The sequence below is a fragment of the Monodelphis domestica genome, chromosome 2 (assembly GCF_027887165.1).
Source record: "Monodelphis domestica isolate mMonDom1 chromosome 2, mMonDom1.pri, whole genome shotgun sequence".
In the NCBI taxonomy this organism is placed as follows: domain Eukaryota; kingdom Metazoa; phylum Chordata; class Mammalia; order Didelphimorphia; family Didelphidae; genus Monodelphis; species Monodelphis domestica.
The window spans coordinates 235,004,437-235,025,101 of NC_077228.1; the positions used below are offsets into that span (position 1 = coordinate 235,004,437).

Genomic DNA, 20,665 nt, shown 5'->3' on the forward strand with positions numbered 1-20,665 from the left:
ACAAATATTTCTTTTTAAACCCTTACCTTACCTTACCTTATCTTAGAATCAATACTATGGTTCCATTGGTTCTAAGCAGAAGACCAGGAAAGGCTAAGCAAACGGGGTTAAATGACCTAGGGCTAAATCACACAGCCTGTAATATGACAGCAAAGGAAAGTAATAAATGTTGGAGGGGATGTGGCAAAATAGGGATATTAATGCAATGCAATTTGGAACTATACCCAAAGGGCTTTAAAAGACTGTCTGCCTTTTAACCCAGCCATACCACTGCTGGGGTTATACCCCAAAGAGATCGTAAGGAAAAAGACTTGTGCAAAAATATCTATAGCCGCGCTCTTTGTGGTGGCAAAAAATTGGAAAATGAGGGGATGTTCTCTGATTGGGGAATGACTGAACAAGTTGTGGGATCTGATAGTGATGGAATCTTTTTGTGCTAAAAGGAATAATAAACGGGAGGGATTCCTTGTGAACTGGAACAACCTCCAAGAAGTGATGCAGAGTGAAAGGAGTAGAACCAGGAGAACATTGTACATAGAGACTGATACACTGTGGCACAATCGATTGTAATGGACTTCTCTACTAGCAGTGCAATGACCCAGGACAATTCTGAGTGCCTTATGAGAAAGAAAGAACTATGGGAGTAGAAACATAGAAGATAAACAACTGCTTGATCACATGAGTCAATGGGGATAGAATTGAAGATGTAGACTAAACAATCACCCTAGTGCAAATGTCAATAATATGGAAATAGGTCTTGATCAATGACACATGTAAAACTCAGTGGAATTGTGCGTTGACTATGGGAGGGGGTGGAAGAAGGGGAGGTAAAGAACATGAATTATGTAACCATGGAAAATTTTTCTTAATCAATAAAATTAAATTTTAAAAATGCAATATATGTGGATTTGAAACTATATCAATTTTTAAAAAGATTTATGGGGATTGGAGCTATGTGGTTTCTGTTAAAATTAAATAGAAAACCTTTCAGTTTTTCAGTGTATATAAAAAGCCTGAAAAACCAATTCTGATGATCCAGTGCTAGTTCAAGGTCATTATATCATTTGTTGGGGGTGTGGAGGTGGAGAGAACAATTAAATAAAATGTTCTCATTTGTCATTAAAAAAAAAATCACCTAGCCAGGAAGTATCTGAGAACATAGAACACAGGTCTGGCTCTCTATCCACTGAACCACTTAGTGGCCCCCTCAACAAGTATTTTATCCAATGTGTTCCCTAATATTTGATGAATCAATTGGCATCAGTGAGCTTTTTTGAAAGAGTGTTTAACAGAAAAGGTAGAGCAAGGTCAGATATTATAAAACCTCCCTCCAATAAAGGACTACACTGACCCCTCTGCACACACATGGTACCCCTAGGGAGAATGGGTCCAAATGTAAAGCACAGTAAGGTATACGTGGCAGCGGTTCTCAACCTCTCAATTTGTAGCAATGAGAATACATAATGCATATCAGGTATTTACATTCCGAATCATAACTGTAGAAAAATGACAGTTTTGAAGTAGCCACCAAAATAATTTTTTGGTTTGGCGTCACTGCAACATGAGGAACTGTATTGCAGGGTCACAGCATTAGAAAGGTTGAGAACCACTGGTAGGGGACACGTGAGGCTGAGGGTTACCATGAGACAGTTCGTGTCAAGTTTGTTTTGTGATAAAGGAATTATTAGCATTGGATTCTCCTATCCTCCTGCATCCCTGTAGCGTAGGCGATCTCGGCTTATCGGTTATGTTGTCCAACTCTTCATGACCCCATGGGCCATACTGTCCACAGGATTTTCTTAACAAACACTGGAAGTGGTTTGTCACTCCTTCTTCAGTGGGTAAGTGACTTGCCCAGAGTCACATTGCTAGCAAGCACCTGAGGTCTTTCTGAATGCCAGTGCTCTAGCCATTGCACCATTTAGCTTCAACCTACTGCTGGACTGGGTCTCTCAGGTCACTCAGCTGCCACACTGGCTCCTTATCAATGTGATGATAGAAACCACTCCCTAAGTTTGTCCTGCCCTACTCCCCATATTTTGCTTGCCTACATGGCACTTGCTTTGTGGTTTAAGGCTTAAGTGGCTTAGAGGGCTTGGGATTTCAGTGTAGGTATTTTTCTAGATAGGTGAGATTTCTGTCCCCTTCCTTCATTTCCCTTTTCCATATATCTCCATTTCTATTAAAATTACATTGTTAAGAGCTACTAATGGACTCCTGAGTTGAGAGTAAATTTTATGATGGCGACCATAATATTTTATTAATATTATATTTAATAATTTTATTTTCATTTATTACACTAACTTAGCAGCTTCAGTTTTGGTTGTTGGCAGGACCTGTTTGATGGCTATTTTGGATCTTCAGGTCTCAGTGGGTTGCTTGGGCACTCCTTCCCTCCTAGAATATTCATTTATTTAATATCAGGAAAGAATAAATACAAAAGAAATGGAGGCACCATCAGCCTGGTGGAGAGAAGCAGCCTGCTTTCCCCTAGCATCTCCGAACAGTTCTCCCCACTTGCAAATCACCAGGGAAACGAATGAGAGATCATCCCCTCGAGCCTCCCTGCTGTGACAGAGGGTTTGCTCTCAAGGAAGAGTGACAGGCTGAAGAGTTGCTGGATCTGCTCACCCCCGCAGGGAGAGGTCCCAGGAGGTCTGGAATGTTGAGAAGCCAGAAGATTCTGGCTGGGATTTCATTTAGTTCTCTCTCAACCTCGAGAAGCCTAGGAAGAGGTCTGGCCAAACCTTTCTCCTGGGGATTTACTCATCTTTTCCTCTCCTGGTGACTGGACATCTCCCCCACCCCAATTCCCAACTGAAGGGATAGATGAAGAAGACATTTGAGCCTCTGTCAAAACTTTACCTCACAGCTCCTGGTGCCCTGCGTCTGAGCCATAGCCATAGCCAGGGGGCCAAAGACAAGGACCAGTCAACCTGACTCTCTCTCTCTCAGGGGGCCCAGGCTGCCAAGGCCCGAGTTCCCCAAACTCGAGGAGGGACACCTTCCCCTGTTTTCTTCACCCATTCTTTTCCTGCCAGCTATTTTATTTGAGTTATCCTAGTTGACTTCATTTATATTAAAGTTGTTATCCTTTCCCAAAGTAACTCAAGTGTGAGTGGGACAGCTTGAGGGGGGAGGGAGAGTAATCTTCCTGAGAAGAAACCTTTAGGCTCTAGTAGTGGAGGATGTCAAGAGCCAGTTCATGAGAGCAGCCAGAGCTGAGGAGGGAAGGCTGAAGGGGGAAAATTACTCAAACCCCCCCCCCCCATCTTCTCTCTCTGAGCCAACCTTAAACCATCAACTATCCCTCCTGGATCCCGTTTTCAGGGGGAAATTTTCATTCTTCCCCCATCCCCTTTACCACCAATTAATCCTTCCATTATACTGTTAGGCAGATGTCCAAGGGCACAAATGGTTGGGCATTGCTCCCTCTAAGTCAGAAAAATGCTTGAATTAGAATTTGATATAAATGTATTAATGTCATAGAATATATTAATAATTAATATTAATTAGAATTAATAAAAGTGGTTTTCTGGCAAGCTTGTGCCAGAAAATTTGCAGAGTATAGCATAATTCTTTTTTTCTTTGACAGTATTAAATGATTAAAGTTACAGCACAGGGGGCAGCCAAGTGTCTCAGTGGATAGAAAGGCAGGCCCAGAGACAGGAGGTTCTGGGTTCAAAAGTAGCCTCAGACACTTCCTAGCTGTGTAACCCTGGGCAAATTGCTTAACCCCAATTGTTGCCTAGCCCTTAACCACTCTTCTGCTTTGGAACCAATACTTTATGTTGATTCTAAGACAGAAGGTAAGGATTAAAAAAAAAAGTTGAAGCACAAATCCTTCTCTTTCTGTAAACTACAAAAATGGAAATGGACATGTGTTAAGAGTTATAATCCTTTGTCTAATTGGGCCTTACTATTTTTGAGGAATGTACTTTGTGGAGGAACTGCTTAAATATTTCTTGAGTGGAATCTATTATGTCAATACAAAATGCATTAATAAAAAATATTTTTTAAATCCTTACTTTCCATCTTAGAATCAATCAATACTATATAATAGTTCCAAGGTATATTATTATTATTTTAAATTGCAAATTTTAAATTATTTTTTGAGAGTAATTTTAGGTTAAGAAACATACTACCTCCTCTCCAAATCCAGAAAATGAACTCTTCTTAGAAGGCACCATGAAGATGCCTCCACAGACCACAAGCTACATCAAGAAGCTCCAGAATGAATTTTGGAACTGAAGATTGATTGAACATTTAATTTGAATGTATACTCTTATGCCAAAAGGGGACTGCCCCTTAATTGTTTTTTGTTAATGCTCCTAGCAATTATTGGTTTTGTTCTCTTTTCCTCTTATCCTCAAATTATTGCAATTTCAAAGTTGGTATGCTTACAAGACCCACTGGAGAGACTAGTCTTCCACAGGTCTCAGGGGAAACGTATGATTGAAAAATCTATTACCCTAAAAAAGAACTACATATCCTAATAGCCCACTGACTTCCTGTCATCCCTTACTTCCTGTAGACAAAGGATAAAGGACGTGGCCTTTGGAGGCTCCCTCTCTCTAATGTAGAATCAGTATTGATGGTGGTGAGTGGGGTTGACTAAAAAATGGCTAACTAGCCACGGGCATGTGGTCTTTATTTTGTATCTTCTTTATGATTTCTAATGATCATTAATAAGTCTCTTAAAAATGTAATATTATTATTGAGATTTAATTTTAACTTTTACAAAGGCAGAAGAGTGTAAGAGTGTAAGGGCTAGGCAATGGGGGTTAAGTGACTTAGGTACATTTCTTTTTCAGAATTTGGCTACTAAATATTTACCAGCACCTTAGATAAAAGTATAAAGAATGATCCATTCATGACTCAAAAGGAGCTTATAGTGAGAGAAGTACATACATAAATATAAAATGAAAAAATACAAATAAAGTGCTGGGCCTGGAGTTAGGAAAAATCATCTTGCTGAGTTCAAATCTGACTTCAGATACTTACTAGCTACAGAACCCTGAGCAAATTACTAAACTGTGTCTCAGTTTCCTTATCTATAAAATGATCTGGGGAAGGAAATGGCAAATCACTCTTGTATCTTTGCCAAGAAAATTCCCAATGGGATCACGAAGAATTGGTCACAACTGAAATGACTGAACAACAAACTCAAAGAAGAATAGGGGTTGTAGAACTTCTTTTCAGAAGCATGAGGTAAAAAGAGAGATTGTTAGTAATTTTCAAGAGAAAAGTTTCAGGTGAGTGATGAAGTCAGAGGCAGGATTTCATGCAGGAACAAGAGGAAGCAGATGTAGCAAGTGTAAACAACTTTTTCTACGAGTTTGACTGGAAGAAGGGGAGATAGGACAATAGCTTGAGAAAAATGTTAAGGTCTAGTGAAAGTCTGTTTTTTAGGATAAAGAGACTCGAGTATCGAGTATGTTTGAAGCCAGTCAGGAAGGCATGAGGAGATGGAGAAGTCTAAGATTAGAGAAAGGCAATGACTGCAGATGAAACCTGAAGGTGAGAGAGAATGGGACCATGGGCATATGTAAAGGAGTGTACCTTTGCAAAGACAAGGAAGCAAAAGTGGAAAGGAGGGAAGTCACGTGGAATGCTCTCAATTTTGGAGGGGATAGTAAAAGGCAAGGTTCTCAGCTGAGGTGATTGGGGAGGTTTGGGGAAGTGTGAGAGACTTGAGGAGGGAAGAGAAAGTTTGTAATAGCTTCAGTGGAAAGTGAGATAGTGAATCAATTAGGGAAGACTCAAAGGACTACTTTGCTGTAGAGAGGTTGGAAACATGACTGTAATATGCCCAGGCAGCACAGTTGTGAGGTTTCCTTTGTGTTCAGTTTATGAGTAAAAATGGAAGAGGTAGACAGATGCTAGGAGTAATCAAGAGTTGAGGTTTGGCAAAAGATGTGTTACAAGGGAATCACCTTAAAAGACTGATATATATTAATTTAAGGTCGCCAAGGAATCAGCTATGTAATTCCTAAATGAAAAACTCAAGTCAGCCGTCAGCTTTTTTTGGAGTTTAATTACAATAGGAGTAAGAAAGGAATTAGAGATATATAGAGAGAGAGAAAGGGGAGAGAAGGGAATAGGGCTTAAATACCCCTTCTGTTTAGGCTGGGCCAAAAGGCCCAAGCCCTTAGATAGCTGGGGCAAAGAAAAGAGATCAGTCCCTATTACTCACGTGTCCAAAATGGAGAAACAGTCTCAGAGGCCCCCACCTTCAGCTTCCTTCAGAGCAAGCTTCCTCAGAGCCCAGGAACCACACCGCTCCAAAACTCAATCCCCCTCGAGTCTCCAGACCCTCCTATCTTTAAGGAAACCATCCAAGTTGCCTCCCCTCAGTCCTCACATCTACCAATCACTCTTCATCAATTTCCCTGTCAATGGAGGCTCTCGCTTAACCCAGGACCGCCCAGAGGTTTCTGGCTTTTGCACATGTCTGTTGAAGGTCATATTTTTCAAATGATTAAATCTTTACTCTTTTGTTACAGCCCTTTCTAAATCCTGTTAACTTGAGTATGGTAGAGATTGGAATAATTAAATTTTGATCTAGGCTGCAGCCCTTCCTCAATCCTATTAGGACTGAATAGGGTGGAGATTTATTCCAAGTATCTCCATTGTATCAATTCTAAAATCAATCAAGACTCAAAGAAATTCCTGTTCTATGCTTAAGCATAGGTCAAAGTCCTTTCCATTGTTCAGCAAAGGGTTTCTGTCCTAAAGTAATCTTAAGAAGGGAAGAGAAGGAACCTCCCATGCCAATGGAGTTCCCATTCCAATAGACTATCAGTAAGAAATTTTCCAAGTATGAAATATCCCAATGGTGAAATTTCCAACATTTATAAGTCTAAGGAATTTTGAGGTTTACAGATGATTTGTAATAGGAAGAACCAGCAAGGGATTCCAGAAAAGAGAACAATGTAGGGCTAAAATAGCTAACTCTTAGAGAGAATAAATTAAGAGTAGGGATACTGATGTCAGAAAATATTGAAGGGTAGAGGGATTGGAGATCTTGATAAAAGGTGGAAATTTAACAGTAGTCTGTATCCCTTTTTTGGCATGGCACCCTGAGACAAACTCTTTGATTTTAAAGCCTCTGAACTGTATCTCTCTGAGGAAATGAATGGAGTCTTTCATTACATGTTGAGAGACATTGTACTGGTGCTATAGTCATTCTAAGGACCACATGGTAACTCCTGGCATCTGGAAGATCTACCTCTTGTTGGGACCTAAGTCAAAGTCCTCCAAATTAGAGAGGCTCGGAAAAGGGACATTATAAGGAACACAGATTTGAGTAAGGGCATTTCCCCCTGGAATGACAGAGATGGGGAGGTGGCTAAGAGAGCATCAATATGGATGGTGTGGCTAAGGGACTGTCAGCACACCTGAGGTCTGCCTCAGAGCTGGCACAGCTGGCTGGAAAGGAGGCTGCTAAGGATATGGATGGGACCTTTTCTTTATCTGGCCAGCTTTCTACTATTTAATGATTATAAATTAGGATATAGTCACCAGAGAATTTTAATCTTAACAATTATAAACTCTGAACTAAATAGTCAATTGTGTCCCAGAGAACTGATGAATACTGATCACCTCCTGACAGAGATGATGGACAGCAGAATAGGAAATTCATTTCTGGACATGACAATGTGGAAATACAATTTTTTTGGCTTGACTATTCTTAGATGATAGAAGGCTTCTGTATTTGTTTCCTTTTCTTCCTCTTCCTTTTCCCTTTCTTTTAATTTATTTTTCCCTAACAAGTGGAGAGAAAAAGTGTTAATTAAAATTTTTTTTAAAGAATAAGTTTAGAGGAGGTGAAATGATAGGAAGTTATGATCAGAAAAAATTTCATAATTTCTAATTAGGGAAATGGATATCTTGTGGGTAACAAAGGAATATAGTATATTCATCCCCTTGTATTGCTAAGGTGAAGATGGCTAAGAAATTGGGAGTTCAGGGGATCTGAGGGAGCAGCTTTATGAATATAAAAGAATGAGTAGATAGGTGGTGCAGGATAGTGTTGGCCCAGAGTTAGGAAGACTGAAATCTTAAGTTCACATCTGATCTCAGGCACTACCCAGCTGTGTGACCCTGGGCAAATCACTTAATTTTGTTTGCTTCAGTTTCTTCATCTGTAAAATGAACTGGAGAAGGAAATGGCAAACCACTCTATTATCTTTGCCAAGAAAACCCCAAATGATGAGGCAGACATGACTGAAATGACTGAACAACAATCCTGTATTATACTTGTCAAACATCAGACCAAGTCATAATTACAGAAGCCAACATATTTTACTTGTTTAAACATAGAGAAAGTCATATTGCTCTGAAAACTGTTCCATTTTGACTTGGCAAATCTTTACATTTTTATGGGTTTAAAGAGGGAATGGATTAAGTAACAGTGTGAAAATGTCACAGGATTTATAACATTTGTAGTTTTTGTGTTTATGTTCTAAAACTGTGACATCTGTTTTATGTGCTAAGGCATTTTCCCTCATATGTGTCTGCAATTTCATAAAAACATACTTATCATATTGGTTCTAATTATCAAGTTACTCTAAGATAGGGTCAGTCTTAGTTGTCTCATTCATATTTACCTATATACATGCCTTGTTTCCCCTGGTAGACCATAAGTTACTTGAGGGTAAGGGTTGTTTATTTATTTATTTTTGTATTTTTGTATCCCCAGAGCTTAACAATCTTGCAAATAGAAGCACTTACTATTTGCTGAATGAGCAAATGTTAGAAAAGGCCTACTGGTTTTTGATTATGCCTTATGTGGAATAGGTAAGAAACAGCAAATGGGAATCCCCATCCATAACACTAGGATAAAATCTCCCTTCCCTCAGTCACAAATAGCAGCAGTAGAAATTTAATTCAAAATATCTTTTATTAGAAACAAATGAACTTCAAGACAATTGATTACCATGGTTTTATAAATTAACCTGAATTCCCTGAGCTCCATGAACTGGATAAAAACAGCTGTTTAGAGCCAGAGCCCAACTAATAGCTGGAAGAACCACTACCATTGTGGCCAAATTTCATGACTGTCACAACCTCTACGACACCAGAGAATAGTTGGCAAAAGGAATATCCATCCAACTTAGTCCTTTAGTATATGTAATGGCCAAATTTCTGGCAAACATCAGATCTGAAGACAAAACATGAGATCTCAGAGCACTGCCTTTCCTGATAATCACGTCTGGTTTAACTATATATGCTATGCCAAGCTAGTGATGTTGGGTGCAGGGTAAGGGCTTTACTTGTAGATGGGCAATTCTTTACTCTCAAAGACATTATTTAAACAGTGTCAAAAAGTAAAACCTGGGATCAGGATACTAAACCACATTATAGAATAAAACATCCATACAAAGGATGGATGCTGAAGAATGCTACCCACAGCCAGACAGAGAGATGATGGATTGACTTATTATATTATGCAGAATAAGAGGCATTTTGGACGTGGCCAATATGGGAATTTGTTTTGCTTGACTATGCATATTTGTTATGAAAGCTTTCTTTTGCTTCTTTCTTTCTATGGGAGACGTGAGGTGGAAGGAAGAGAAAAGAAATGCTTTTTTATTGAAAAACATTGATTAAAAAAAGACATGAGTCATCATCAAAAGGCTAAGCTGAACTTCAAATGTAGAGTAACTTGCCTTATCTCCCTAAGCAGCAACACAACTATCCAAGTACAGGACATCTCCTGGTCTAGCAGGAAAAATGGATTTCTTTGAGTTTTCTTCTCCCTCAAAAAGGGAAAAGAATTAAAACAGACCAGTGTCCCTTCTAGTTAGGACCAGCTGATAAGAAACTGCTCTGCCACTGACAATGACACAGGGATGTCCAGGATCTGAAAAAAAGCAGAATAAAATTAAGATCAGAAACAAGGAATCCTCACATAACATCTAAGAGAAGACAGTGCTCAGACCCTTTTGGATGAAGACACCAACATTGGGGGACCCCTACTTAAGGCTATTTGGAGGGTGGGTTAAGAACCCAAACTCCTTACTTACCATGGTGCCTCAGTTTCCTCATTAATTCAAAAGGATACCACTTCTTTTAAAAGACTCCAATAAGAAACAAGTGATTTCATAGGTGTGCTTGCCTTTTGGTAAGTAAACTTTCTCTACCAATGCAGATTAGCACCTACTCTGCAGCTCTGTGATCTCAGAGTTGCCAGGCCACCAACAACTGAAGTGACTTGTCCAAGGTCACATGGCCAGTAGGTGCCAGAGGTGGAATTTCTACCCAGGTCTTCCAGACTTTAAGTTAAGCTTTCAAACCACAATGTTAACATGCCTCTAAGAATTTATTACTATTAACTATTTTACTACTTTGAAAATCAGGTGCTAACCATTTATAATGCCAAGAAGAATCAGTGTTAATGTCCTAGAGAATGTAGGAGGAAGATTAGTAAACCATTAAATAAAAATAGCACTTGGGTATCTGGAAGCCTTATTTTCTTCTCTTCCTATCCAAGAAGATGCAAATTGAATGTTTGCCCAATGTATAACAAGGACTACAGGGTTTCCTGATTGTCTCTTTGATAAAGTTTTAAAGCTTTCACAGGCCTAGCTTAGGAAAGGTTTCTAAGAACAGACACCTAGGATAACAATTTTCAGCCTTTTTTTTATCCTCCCTAATCTTTCTAGTCTGATGGGAACTCAGAGAGCAAAATAAAAGCTTTTCTTCAACCCTTAGAAACCAACCCCTCTACAACTATTCCTTCTTCCCATTACTATTTGGACACTTAATTCTCTTACCTGAGTGTCAGCGTTGTAGGAGAAGTTGAAGATTGGGACACCATTAGAGAAGACCTGCTTGGGGTTGGTGGTCACCCCTAGAACAGTCACTTTTCTCAGTTTCAGACTAGTGCCCTCACTAGTCACTTGTACCAGATCATTGAGAATAACATTCTGTTTTAAGTAAAGGAGGAGGATGAAGGTATTGATATTAAGTAGAGCTATTTGTATCCTGGGGCTTATGGAGACTGAGATTCACCACTTACTAATGACAGTGGGCAAATCACTTAGTCTTTTGGAGGCTGCTTTTTCAACTAGATAAGAGGGATAACAATACTTGCTGTTGTGGGGAAAATGCTTTGGAAAATATAATCTCAACCAAGATGATGGGAAAAATCTTCGAGGATGCTCACTCACAAATCTGAGTATCCCAGGTTACTGGTGCTTCCTCTTCTCTTTAGAAAAGGACAGGTTTTATCCTTTAGAAATATTTCCCATTTCTCTTTAGGGTAAACATCCTCTGCTGCTACTATTAAACAAGAAGCCCAATTCCAGACTCCTAAAGTCATTATTATTAGGATGGGTGGCTTCAGATACCTATCACACCTGATCCATCAATTCCACATTCTAGATTTGAGACTAGTCCCCTTCTCCTGGCCTCTATTTTAGCAACTTGTCTGTCTCAGGTCCAAGGACTTACATTGTTAGCCAAGAACATGATTTGGGTATAGTGACCCCATTCCAGTGTCCCAAGAGACTCTCCATCATCCCAGAACAGTTCCCCCTTGGCCATGCCACTTGGAGTTAAGGCCACAATCAAGGTCATTGGTTTACTGCGGGACTCTGTGGTGGTTAATCCAGGATCCTGGTTATAGGGAAGAAGAAAAAGACAATTCATGAGATGCCTAAGACCCAGTGCAATACACCAGTACTCAACAGTACTGGTAGTACTATTAGTACTAATAGTAGAGGACATGCAAGTCTGGAAAGATTACTTTTTGTGGTGGCAAAGAACTGGAAACTAAAGAGCTATCCCTCAATTGGGGAATGGCTGAACAAATTGTGGTATATGATGGTGATGGCATACTATTGTGCTATTAGGAATGATGAACAGAATGATTTCAGAAAGAGCTGGAAAGACCTACATGAAGTGATGCAGAGTGAAATACGCAAAACTAGAAAAACATTGTACACAGTAATAGCAATATAGTAAAAGATTGAATGTTAGGCTTGGATATTGGCAGTAATACAATGATCTAGAATGATTCTAAGGGACCTGAATGCTATCCACCTCCAGAGAAAGAAGCATTGGGAGTAAGAATGCAGATGGAAGAAAGCATATGACTTATGACTTTATTTGGTTATATATTTTGGAGTTTGGGTTTTATAAGATTATTCATTTACAAAACTGAATAACATGGAAATATGTTTTGTGCAATAATACATATATAACTCAGATTGAATTACTTGCCAGGTTAGGGAACAGGGAGGGAAGAAGGGAGGAGGACAATTAGGACCATATAATTTAGGAAAACTTATGTGGAAATTTGTTATTAAGATAAAAAATAAATAAAATTTTTAAAAAGACAGAAAAGATTAGGCTTGTTCTGCCTGACCATAAAAAGCCTAAATAGGATTAATGGGTAGAGTTATATCAATTTAGGAATAACCTTTTTAACAAGTATAATGGCTATCTCAAAGAACGAGATGCCTTGGGAAACAGTGGGTTCCACTTAACTGCCTTCTTAGGAAAATTGTGTATTATAGGGAGGATTCTTCCCTCAGTATTACACAAGATGGCTTCTGAAGTCCTTTTCAATTCTAAGAAACTGGCAGAGTTAGATATGCAAAATTCCTGCCTGGCAGATAGTAGATACCTAGGGATTTATTTTTTTTTATTTGGTCTTGAGATTTTCCTCATCTCTGCTTCTATCTCCCATCTATGCTTCCTGCAAAGTAGGTTGGAGAGACTCTCTAACAGTGATGGTGAATCTAGGCACATGCCAAAAGGGCACACAGAGCCTGTAGTCGCCCACCAGAGTTCTCTACTAGAAAGCCAGAGGGACTTGGGGCAGAATTGTTCCCCTCTCCCCTTCTCCATGTGCCTGAGAATATTCCTCATTTCCCCCACCCCTCAGAAGCCCAATGGAAGTGCTTCCTCCTTCCCCTATCTGGGATAGATTGGAGAGGGAGGGGTAGAGAGAGGTTCACATGCTGTGTGAGGGTGCAGCACAAATGGCAGCTTGTTTACTCTGTGGCAAAGGAGATTCCCATGGTGGGGTTGGAAAGGAGCTAGGTTTGAGGGGAGCATAGCTCACAGCAAGGTACATAACTGGAGGGAAGCAGAGTTCTGGGGCCACTCTCCTCCTCTTCTCCACAAGCACCTCTCATCAACTGCCTCCCTGCCCAGCAGCCCAATGGGAGTGCTTCTTCCTTCCCCTGTCTGGGGTAAGAGGGGTGGAAGGGAATGAGGGAGGGCAGGGCTAGGCACTTGGTGGGGGGATGGGACATGGCACTGAGTCTGGGGGAGATGGAATGGGGGCAGGGCCGGCACTCTAAAAGGTTTACCATCACTGCTCTATAAGACAAATAGTATCCAAGTACTTGGGTTCTTGCTAGTTCCTTCCTTCTTTCCCATCCCAGAAAGATTCAGTTCTCCTATTACTAAATGCTATCTGGTCTAGTCTCACCCTGAATTGGCCATGATATCTTCCACCAGTGAAATTAGCTTGAAATCACAGGAAAGACAAGTCCTAACACCATCAGGGGATGAGGGAATAAGGGAAGCACCATTAGCTGAACACAATTCCAAGTTTGATTTCTTGGGCAAGGTAATGGTGAAAAGTGATTTCATAGAAATCCTGGGGATAGATAAATAGACCCAACTACTTAAAGCTCCTTCTGTACCTGCAGTAGAAGAATGTAACCAGCCCGAAGGTGAATATTGATCACTTCTAGTGGTGCAGGCAGGGTGAACCACTGTCCTTTGCTGTGGATGACCGAGCTTTGGAGAGCAGGAGATGAAGGTGATGAGTCAATAAGAGGCTCCATTGGTACCTGGGAAAATAGGGATTAAATCAACAAGGGATTTAAGCACTGAGAAAGTACCTACCTGTATCAGGAACCTGTCTGCTTATCTCTCTGCCTCTGTATAGAGAGACAAAGTTTATAGTTTTTAAATCCAGAATAGGATGTGAGGACAATGGTTTCTATTACAAGCTATGTTTACTATAGTATTCTAGGTCAAGAATTCAGTGATGGAGTACAAAGGAACAATATGCCCTTCCAAAAGTAGAGGGAAATGCTAATAACTCATCTTCTCAGGGACCTCATTGTCTATCTAGAAAATGTGTATGCCATCTGAATCCTCTTTCTGATTTGTGAGTAAGGAAGCTCACAGGAACTATACAAGTTTTTAAAGGTAACAGATTTACCTCCATAAGGGGGTACCATGTGCCTGAGGGAAAGTAGCCATTCACGTCGATCTTGCCAACTTCAAGTACTGGAGTAATAAGGAGAGCTTCTCCCCAAAGGAACTGACGGTCCAGTGTCCAGGTGTTACTGTCCAAGGGAAACCTACAAAAACATGCCCAATTGGCATATTGGGGGAATGAAGTATTATATGAGCCAGGGAAGCTAATGGGGTTTTGCTCACTGCTCTCAAACAAGGAAAATTACTTGTCCATATTTGCCTGGAGAGTTAGTGGCAACCTTGAACATTAATTTTCTGACTCCTAATCTGGGTCTTTTTTTTTTTTAATAAACCATACTGGGTTTAAGAGTAAATTAATTTGGATTAAATTGGCTTAAACTCTCCATTAGAGAAAAATTGAGACATGGAATGAGGGAGATGCAGAAAGGCTTTTATAAGTTTAGGGGGCTGGGATAAAGTGGCAGCATTGCATTTTGCTGACTGGCATGAGATGAGGAGGTAGAGCCAGGGCCTGGAAGATAACAATCCTAGGTTGAGGGTGTGCCCAAGGGGGGAGGAAAAGGGAAAACTGCTTATAAGCATGGAGGGAGGGGTCATAATTTACATTGAAAAATCCTATATCTAAGTACAAAAAGTCCTGAAAATAAAGAACCTGGGAAGACTTAATTGAAGGATGAAAAACAGAGAAGCAATCTATATGATTATAAATATATTAAACAAAAACAATAATCAAATGTAACTATATCATATGGAGTGTTTTGACCAATCTTAAATCTCCATTTGGTGGAGATATAAGACAGCAGGTGCACTGGTACATGCAATATTGGATACAGTTGCTTCATTAGGTGGGTTTTTTAAATCTTTTTTTTTTTGTTGCAAAGAAGGATTTAATGTAGGGAAGATATATTGGGGAATGACTGTAGTGAAAAAACAAACTCAAAGGTATTAATCAAAATATAAAAGGAAGGGGTGCAAGGTATCACATATTTCTAGGAAGAGGCCAAAATTCTTAGAACAGAAATAAGGATTCTTGAGTCCTTGCTTTTTGCAGCTTTTCTTTTCCTGTTTCACTGATTCTACTAAATAAGTGTTTGTAAACTACATCTCATACCCTTTACCTGTTCATTCAATGCTTTGTCAGTGATATCACTGAACACAGCCATCAACACCAGCTGCTTGCTATACCATAATCTGCCTTTTGATAAAGTTCCTAGGAAAATGCTGTGCTGGAGGAACCTAAAATGGGACGGAGTCCACAATGCAGTACTCCCATGAAATCAGGGTCAGATACGGTACATTCCCCACTCCCTCTCTCAGGAATACTTACTCCAAAAAGAGAGGTCGAGCCACAGTCTCTCCACGAGAATGGGCTTTGTGGAACAGGGTATAGAGATAGGGGAGGAACATGTAGCGCAAAGTAAAGGCTCTTCTCATAGCTTGCTGCGCCTCTTCACTGAACACATATGGCTCCTGGGGCTGCAAAGGAGGAAGAAGTGAGAAGCAGACAGGCACTACACTCCTGGCCCTAAGTATTAATGGCACAGCTGTGCCAGATCTCTCCTCAGAGGCAGGGAGAATGCCTCAAAGCAAGGTCTCAAACCTACCAGAGACAAGTTACTTAAAGAGCCTTAGGATTCCCTGGAGGCAAGAAGAGTTGGTGGTCAAGCTAGGTTTACCTGTCTTTTTTTTTTTTTTAATCTTATCTTCTGACAGAATCGCTACTTTAAATATTGGTTCCAAGGCAGAAGAGCAGTAAAGACTAGGCAATGGGGGTGAAGTGACTTGTCCAGGGTCACACAGCTATGAAGTATCTGAGGACAGGTTTGAGCCCAGGACCTCCCATCTCTGGGTCTGGCTCTCTATCAACTGAGCCACCTAGCTGGCCTTTATTTGTCTTTTTGTACAATTAATGCAGTACCTGCATCCTTTGGCTTCCCCAAATTGAGTTTTACCAGTACAAAACCCTTCCTTGAGAGCTAGAGGAGGTTGCCACATGCTATCACCACTCATGATTCTCCCACTGCAGATGGGAAGCTAAGAACTATATTCCCATAGCCAAATAGGGGGACTTTCTTTCCAATCCCCAAGATCTTTTGCATTTTCCAGACTGTACATTCACGTCACAGGTAGAAATGGACATATTTGAAAAGCATAAGAAGCCATTTTTCAGTCGTATCTGACACTTTGTGACCCCATTTGCAGTTTTCTTGGCAAAGATACTGAAGTGATTTGCATTTCCTTCTCCAGCTCATTTTACAGATGAGAAGACGGAGGCAAACAAGGTAAAATGACTTGCCCAGAGTCACATAGGCTAGGAAGAGTCTGAGGCCACATTTGAACCCAGGAAGAGGAGTCTTTCTGACCCTAGGCTCAGTACTCCATCAACTGTGCCACCTAGTGGCCCCTAACCCACTTACCTGGTTGTATTTGTTATTATGGTTCCGCATGAAAGGATAGAAGGCTCCCAGCTGGGTCCATCGCACACACAGTTCCTCTGAAGTACTTCCTACAAAGCCACAGATGTCTGCTCCCACCAAAGGTACCCCATACAAGTTAAAGAGTAGCACCTCTTTAGAGAAGGAGAGGGAAAAAACAAACAAACCATGGATAAGGTTCCAAAATTATTAAAGGGAAGAAATGACTCATCCCTAAGGATCCTTGTCTTAGGGGACTGCCTCCCCCCTAACCCCACATAGACATAGTACACACTTAATGAATGTTTATCAAATGAACTAATCCTCACTGAGACTGCAAAATGAATGAACTAATCTCTATTGAGACCTGCAAAATGAATAAATTAATCCCCAATGAGACCTGCAAAAAAGCCAAAGTCTTAGTCTCTCTCTCCCCCCCTTCCCCCCCTTCTCTCCATACCTCTCTCTCAAAACCTCTTCCCAGGGATTAGTAATAAGATACTTGGCCTTTGCAGGCAGACAGATCTTTGAAATCAGTAGAACAGAAGACAGGAATGGTGATGAGTCATTTTTCATCACAACTGGACTCCCTTGTGTACTTGGTTACGAGATGGATCATCAGGACAAGACACACTTAATTTGTTTATAGACAGTAAATGCAAAGCTAACCCATTTGGAGATTACATCCATGACCCTGGACTTGTTAGTACAGATTTTCTGCCCTCCATTTTACTGTTAGCTTTACTGCCAGTTGTTAGCTCTTAGGAGTTTAGGATGTATCACAGTATGGTGATGTCAGAAGAGCATGGTCACTCATCTGGCTGGAAGGTTGGGAAGGAAGAAGACCCATTACCCAGCTAATGGAGTTCACCATTCCAGTACTGGGCCTTTTCAGGGATCAGGTGTGATGACCTTCTAGCCTTGAAATCTACTGTCTGCCTCAGTTTTTTCATACTTGTGAAGACTGCCTGTTTTGCCTTACTTTCTCAACCATCTAAGAAAACAAAATCACTTTAACTATTTATTACCACTAAATAGCCAGGTGGGTAGAACAGCTGCTACTCAAGAACCCTTACCTGGCCCAAAAGTGGCTTGGAACTCCCAGTCTTCTCACTGAGATTTACTCTACCCTGTGTCAACAAACCAATTGAGAAAAAAAAACAAAACAAAACCTCAACTTTCCAGTACTGCCAAGTACCCAGACAGAAGGCAGAATCTGTACTCCCTATTCTGCTATTCCAAAGCATCTAAGAAAAAACACAGTATTTCAACTATTCATAACAATAATGCATCTTGACCTCAGTCCTTTCACTGAAGAACCAGAACTGTAGACTCAGACACCAGACCTGACCAGAACCCAAGTTCATATTCCATGTAGGGTCACTCTCTGGGTCCCTTACATAGTAAATGATTACAAAAACATTTGTTGAGTTGAATAGAACAGCTTAGCAGGATAGAGCTGGTAGTGATGCCAATTCCCTGTCCGAGGTATCAATAGTTATGGTTGAAAAATTAGATGTATAAAAGGGAATTCTGAACCCCTTTCTCTAATTTAACTGGGGACCTGGAGGTCCTTTTACCATTGAGATGTGTAAAGATATACCAGCCCACAGTGAAAGGAAGTAGAAACAGAAAGACAGGAAGTGAAATAAGAAGGGGATATAAAAGGCCAGCTTGAGGAATGAGAGGGGTTTCTTAAGCAATTTCTTTCTCTACCTCCTTCCTATATTTCGCTCCTTTACTATATTCATTTTACCATATTCTTTTACTATCATTTTAATTAAACTAAATTGTTAAAAGCTACTAGAAGTTTTCTTTTCTCTGGCTTAAAGGGATAATATTAATGTTAATATTAATATTTAAATTTAATATAAATTCTACTATATTCTCATTAAACTTAAGTTATAAAAAGCTGTTCTTTTATTTTGTGAAACTCCTAATTTAATCCTTACAGATGGAATGGACAAAAAGGAAATAAATATCTAAAGGATTGATTTTTTCTCCCTTTCCTTCTAGGAATTTGTTCAGCAACAATTTGGAAGAAGCATCAGCAAATAACTCCTGCTTAATTTGCTCTATTATTATCTCCAGGAATAGACTGAAGCAAAAAGCAAAGTTCTCTATTAGTTAGTTGGAAAATTCTATGCAAACTTGGTAAGGCTGGAATTCTTTGTTTTCATCATAAAATTATTACAGCATATGAAGTAGTAGCTAGGCATTACAAAGTATGAGTTAAAGTTCTACTTAAAATAGTAACTAACTAATGATATGACTGGGAGTAAATAATTTCATCTGTGGACATTGGTTTTCTCATTTGTAAAATGAGATAGACCAGTTTAACTCTGATTTCCCTTCCATATCTAACTTTCTATGAATCTGCCACAATAATGAGTAACATCTATATAGCCTGTGCAAATCCTTTAGCCATTTTTTTATTCTCAATGTCCCTGGGTAGAGAAGGCAGCATAGAGCATTGGAGCTAGAGTTAGGAAGACCTGAGTTCAAATTGAGACTTGAGCTGTGTAATTCTAGGTACCTCACTTTAATTCCATCTGCCTTTGTTTTTTCATTTATAAAATGGGAATAATACCACCATTTCCCAGGATTCTTGGTGAATTTTTTAGAGATCATGTGCCCAAACTGCACCTTCAAGCTGCCTGAGTGTCCCCCATATTACTCCAGACAGCAGAGGGAGGAAGTGCTCGCATTGGGCTGCTGGAAGGAGGTGGAACATGAGAACAGTGTCCCCAGGCACTGTGGAGAGGGGGAACAGAGCAGCCCCTACTGCCACATAGGGGTGCATGTGCCACACCTTCAGCAACATGTACCTATAGAGACCCATCTTGTGTGTTGCATTATCTCCCCCCCCCCCCATGCATGTGGAGAGCTGTCTCTCCCTCCCAGCTGATCTGAGACCACAGAACTCTGTGCTTCCCAGAGAATTGGCAGAAAACTTAAGACCCAGAGGAGCCATTGCAACTTTGTCCCATCTCTAACCCTCCTAATACCTCTGCTGTTTGCAAAGGATATCCTTCAACTGATCTATTAGGCCACAAATAGTCGTAGCTTGTTTGCTTGTCTCTTTCTTTCCTTGGGAAGGCAATAAGTGGACTGAAAATTCATTCATGTAGTGGGCAAATGGCACTAAATGTAGGAAATAATATTGACAAAAGAATCTAATTAATTGATCTTTCAATTATTATAAAGTAATCCTAACCCACCTTGTAAGGCAGGTACTACAGGAGTAACTGTGTCCAATTTACAAATGTGGAAAGTGAGGCTCAGTAGGGTAAGTGCCTTGCCTAGAGTTTTGTTGTTCAGTTGTGCTTGACTCTTCATCACCCCATGGACCATGGCTATCTACAGGGGTTTCTTGGCAAGGATACTGTAATGATTTGCCATTTCCTTCTCCACTGGATAGAGATTGTGAAGATTGGATTTAGCTATCTCCTGATTGTAACAATGAAGATATTTAGCTCTTCCTTTATTGGGAAGATTGAATTGTAATCCCCTATCTATTTTTAGATTTTAATCCCCAAAAGTATTGACTCAGCATTTTAAGTAGATCTACCCATTTTAATCTACAAAAAGTAACTAACCACTAAAGGTGCAAACTAACTACAAAAGGTGTGATACAACAACATAAAAAAGGTGTGAACACCCATTTCATACATTGAGTGGGCAGTCCTGGAGAGGAGTATCTGCTGTGACTGGCATATGTGAAATTTAGGGGAGGTGACACAAGAGAAAAAGATCCTTAAATAGAGGAAACAGGCACACAAGATAGAGATAGATTCCTCTGATTCGGAGCTGGATCAAGAGTGAAGAAGAGACTTCAATCAGTTGCTCGGAACTGGAGGGAAGACAGACACTTGAGGAGAGACTGGAAGACAGACACTCGGACTTTGCTGTGGAACTCGACCTTGGAGGAGCTCAGACTGCTTTCCTTTAGACGGTAACTGTGGTGAGTGAAAGGCTGACTTAATTTCCTTGCCTTTCTGGAGGTGTGAACCTCTGAGAAAGGCCCATCATCTTGAGACTCCTTTCCCCCTGGGGCT

At 40.2% G+C, this 20,665-nt stretch overlaps 1 protein-coding gene across 1 annotated transcript in view; it reads right to left on the reverse strand.

Annotated features, from left to right (window-relative positions):
• Positions 1–8,886: 8,886 nt before the first annotated feature.
• Positions 8,887–20,665, reverse strand: part of GAA (alpha glucosidase) — a 29,980-nt gene continuing 18,201 nt past the window's right edge. Inside the window, exons 14-20 of the mRNA XM_001380195.3 lie at positions 16,611–16,762; positions 15,521–15,669; positions 14,195–14,336; positions 13,668–13,817; positions 11,461–11,625; positions 10,782–10,934; positions 8,887–9,868 (exon numbers count right to left, since the gene is read on the reverse strand). Of these exons, the coding sequence (XP_001380232.1) occupies positions 9,809–9,868; positions 10,782–10,934; positions 11,461–11,625; positions 13,668–13,817; positions 14,195–14,336; positions 15,521–15,669; positions 16,611–16,762 (971 nt within the window). The 3' untranslated portion in view covers positions 8,887–9,808. The remainder of the gene's footprint in view (positions 9,869–10,781; positions 10,935–11,460; positions 11,626–13,667; positions 13,818–14,194; positions 14,337–15,520; positions 15,670–16,610; positions 16,763–20,665) is intronic.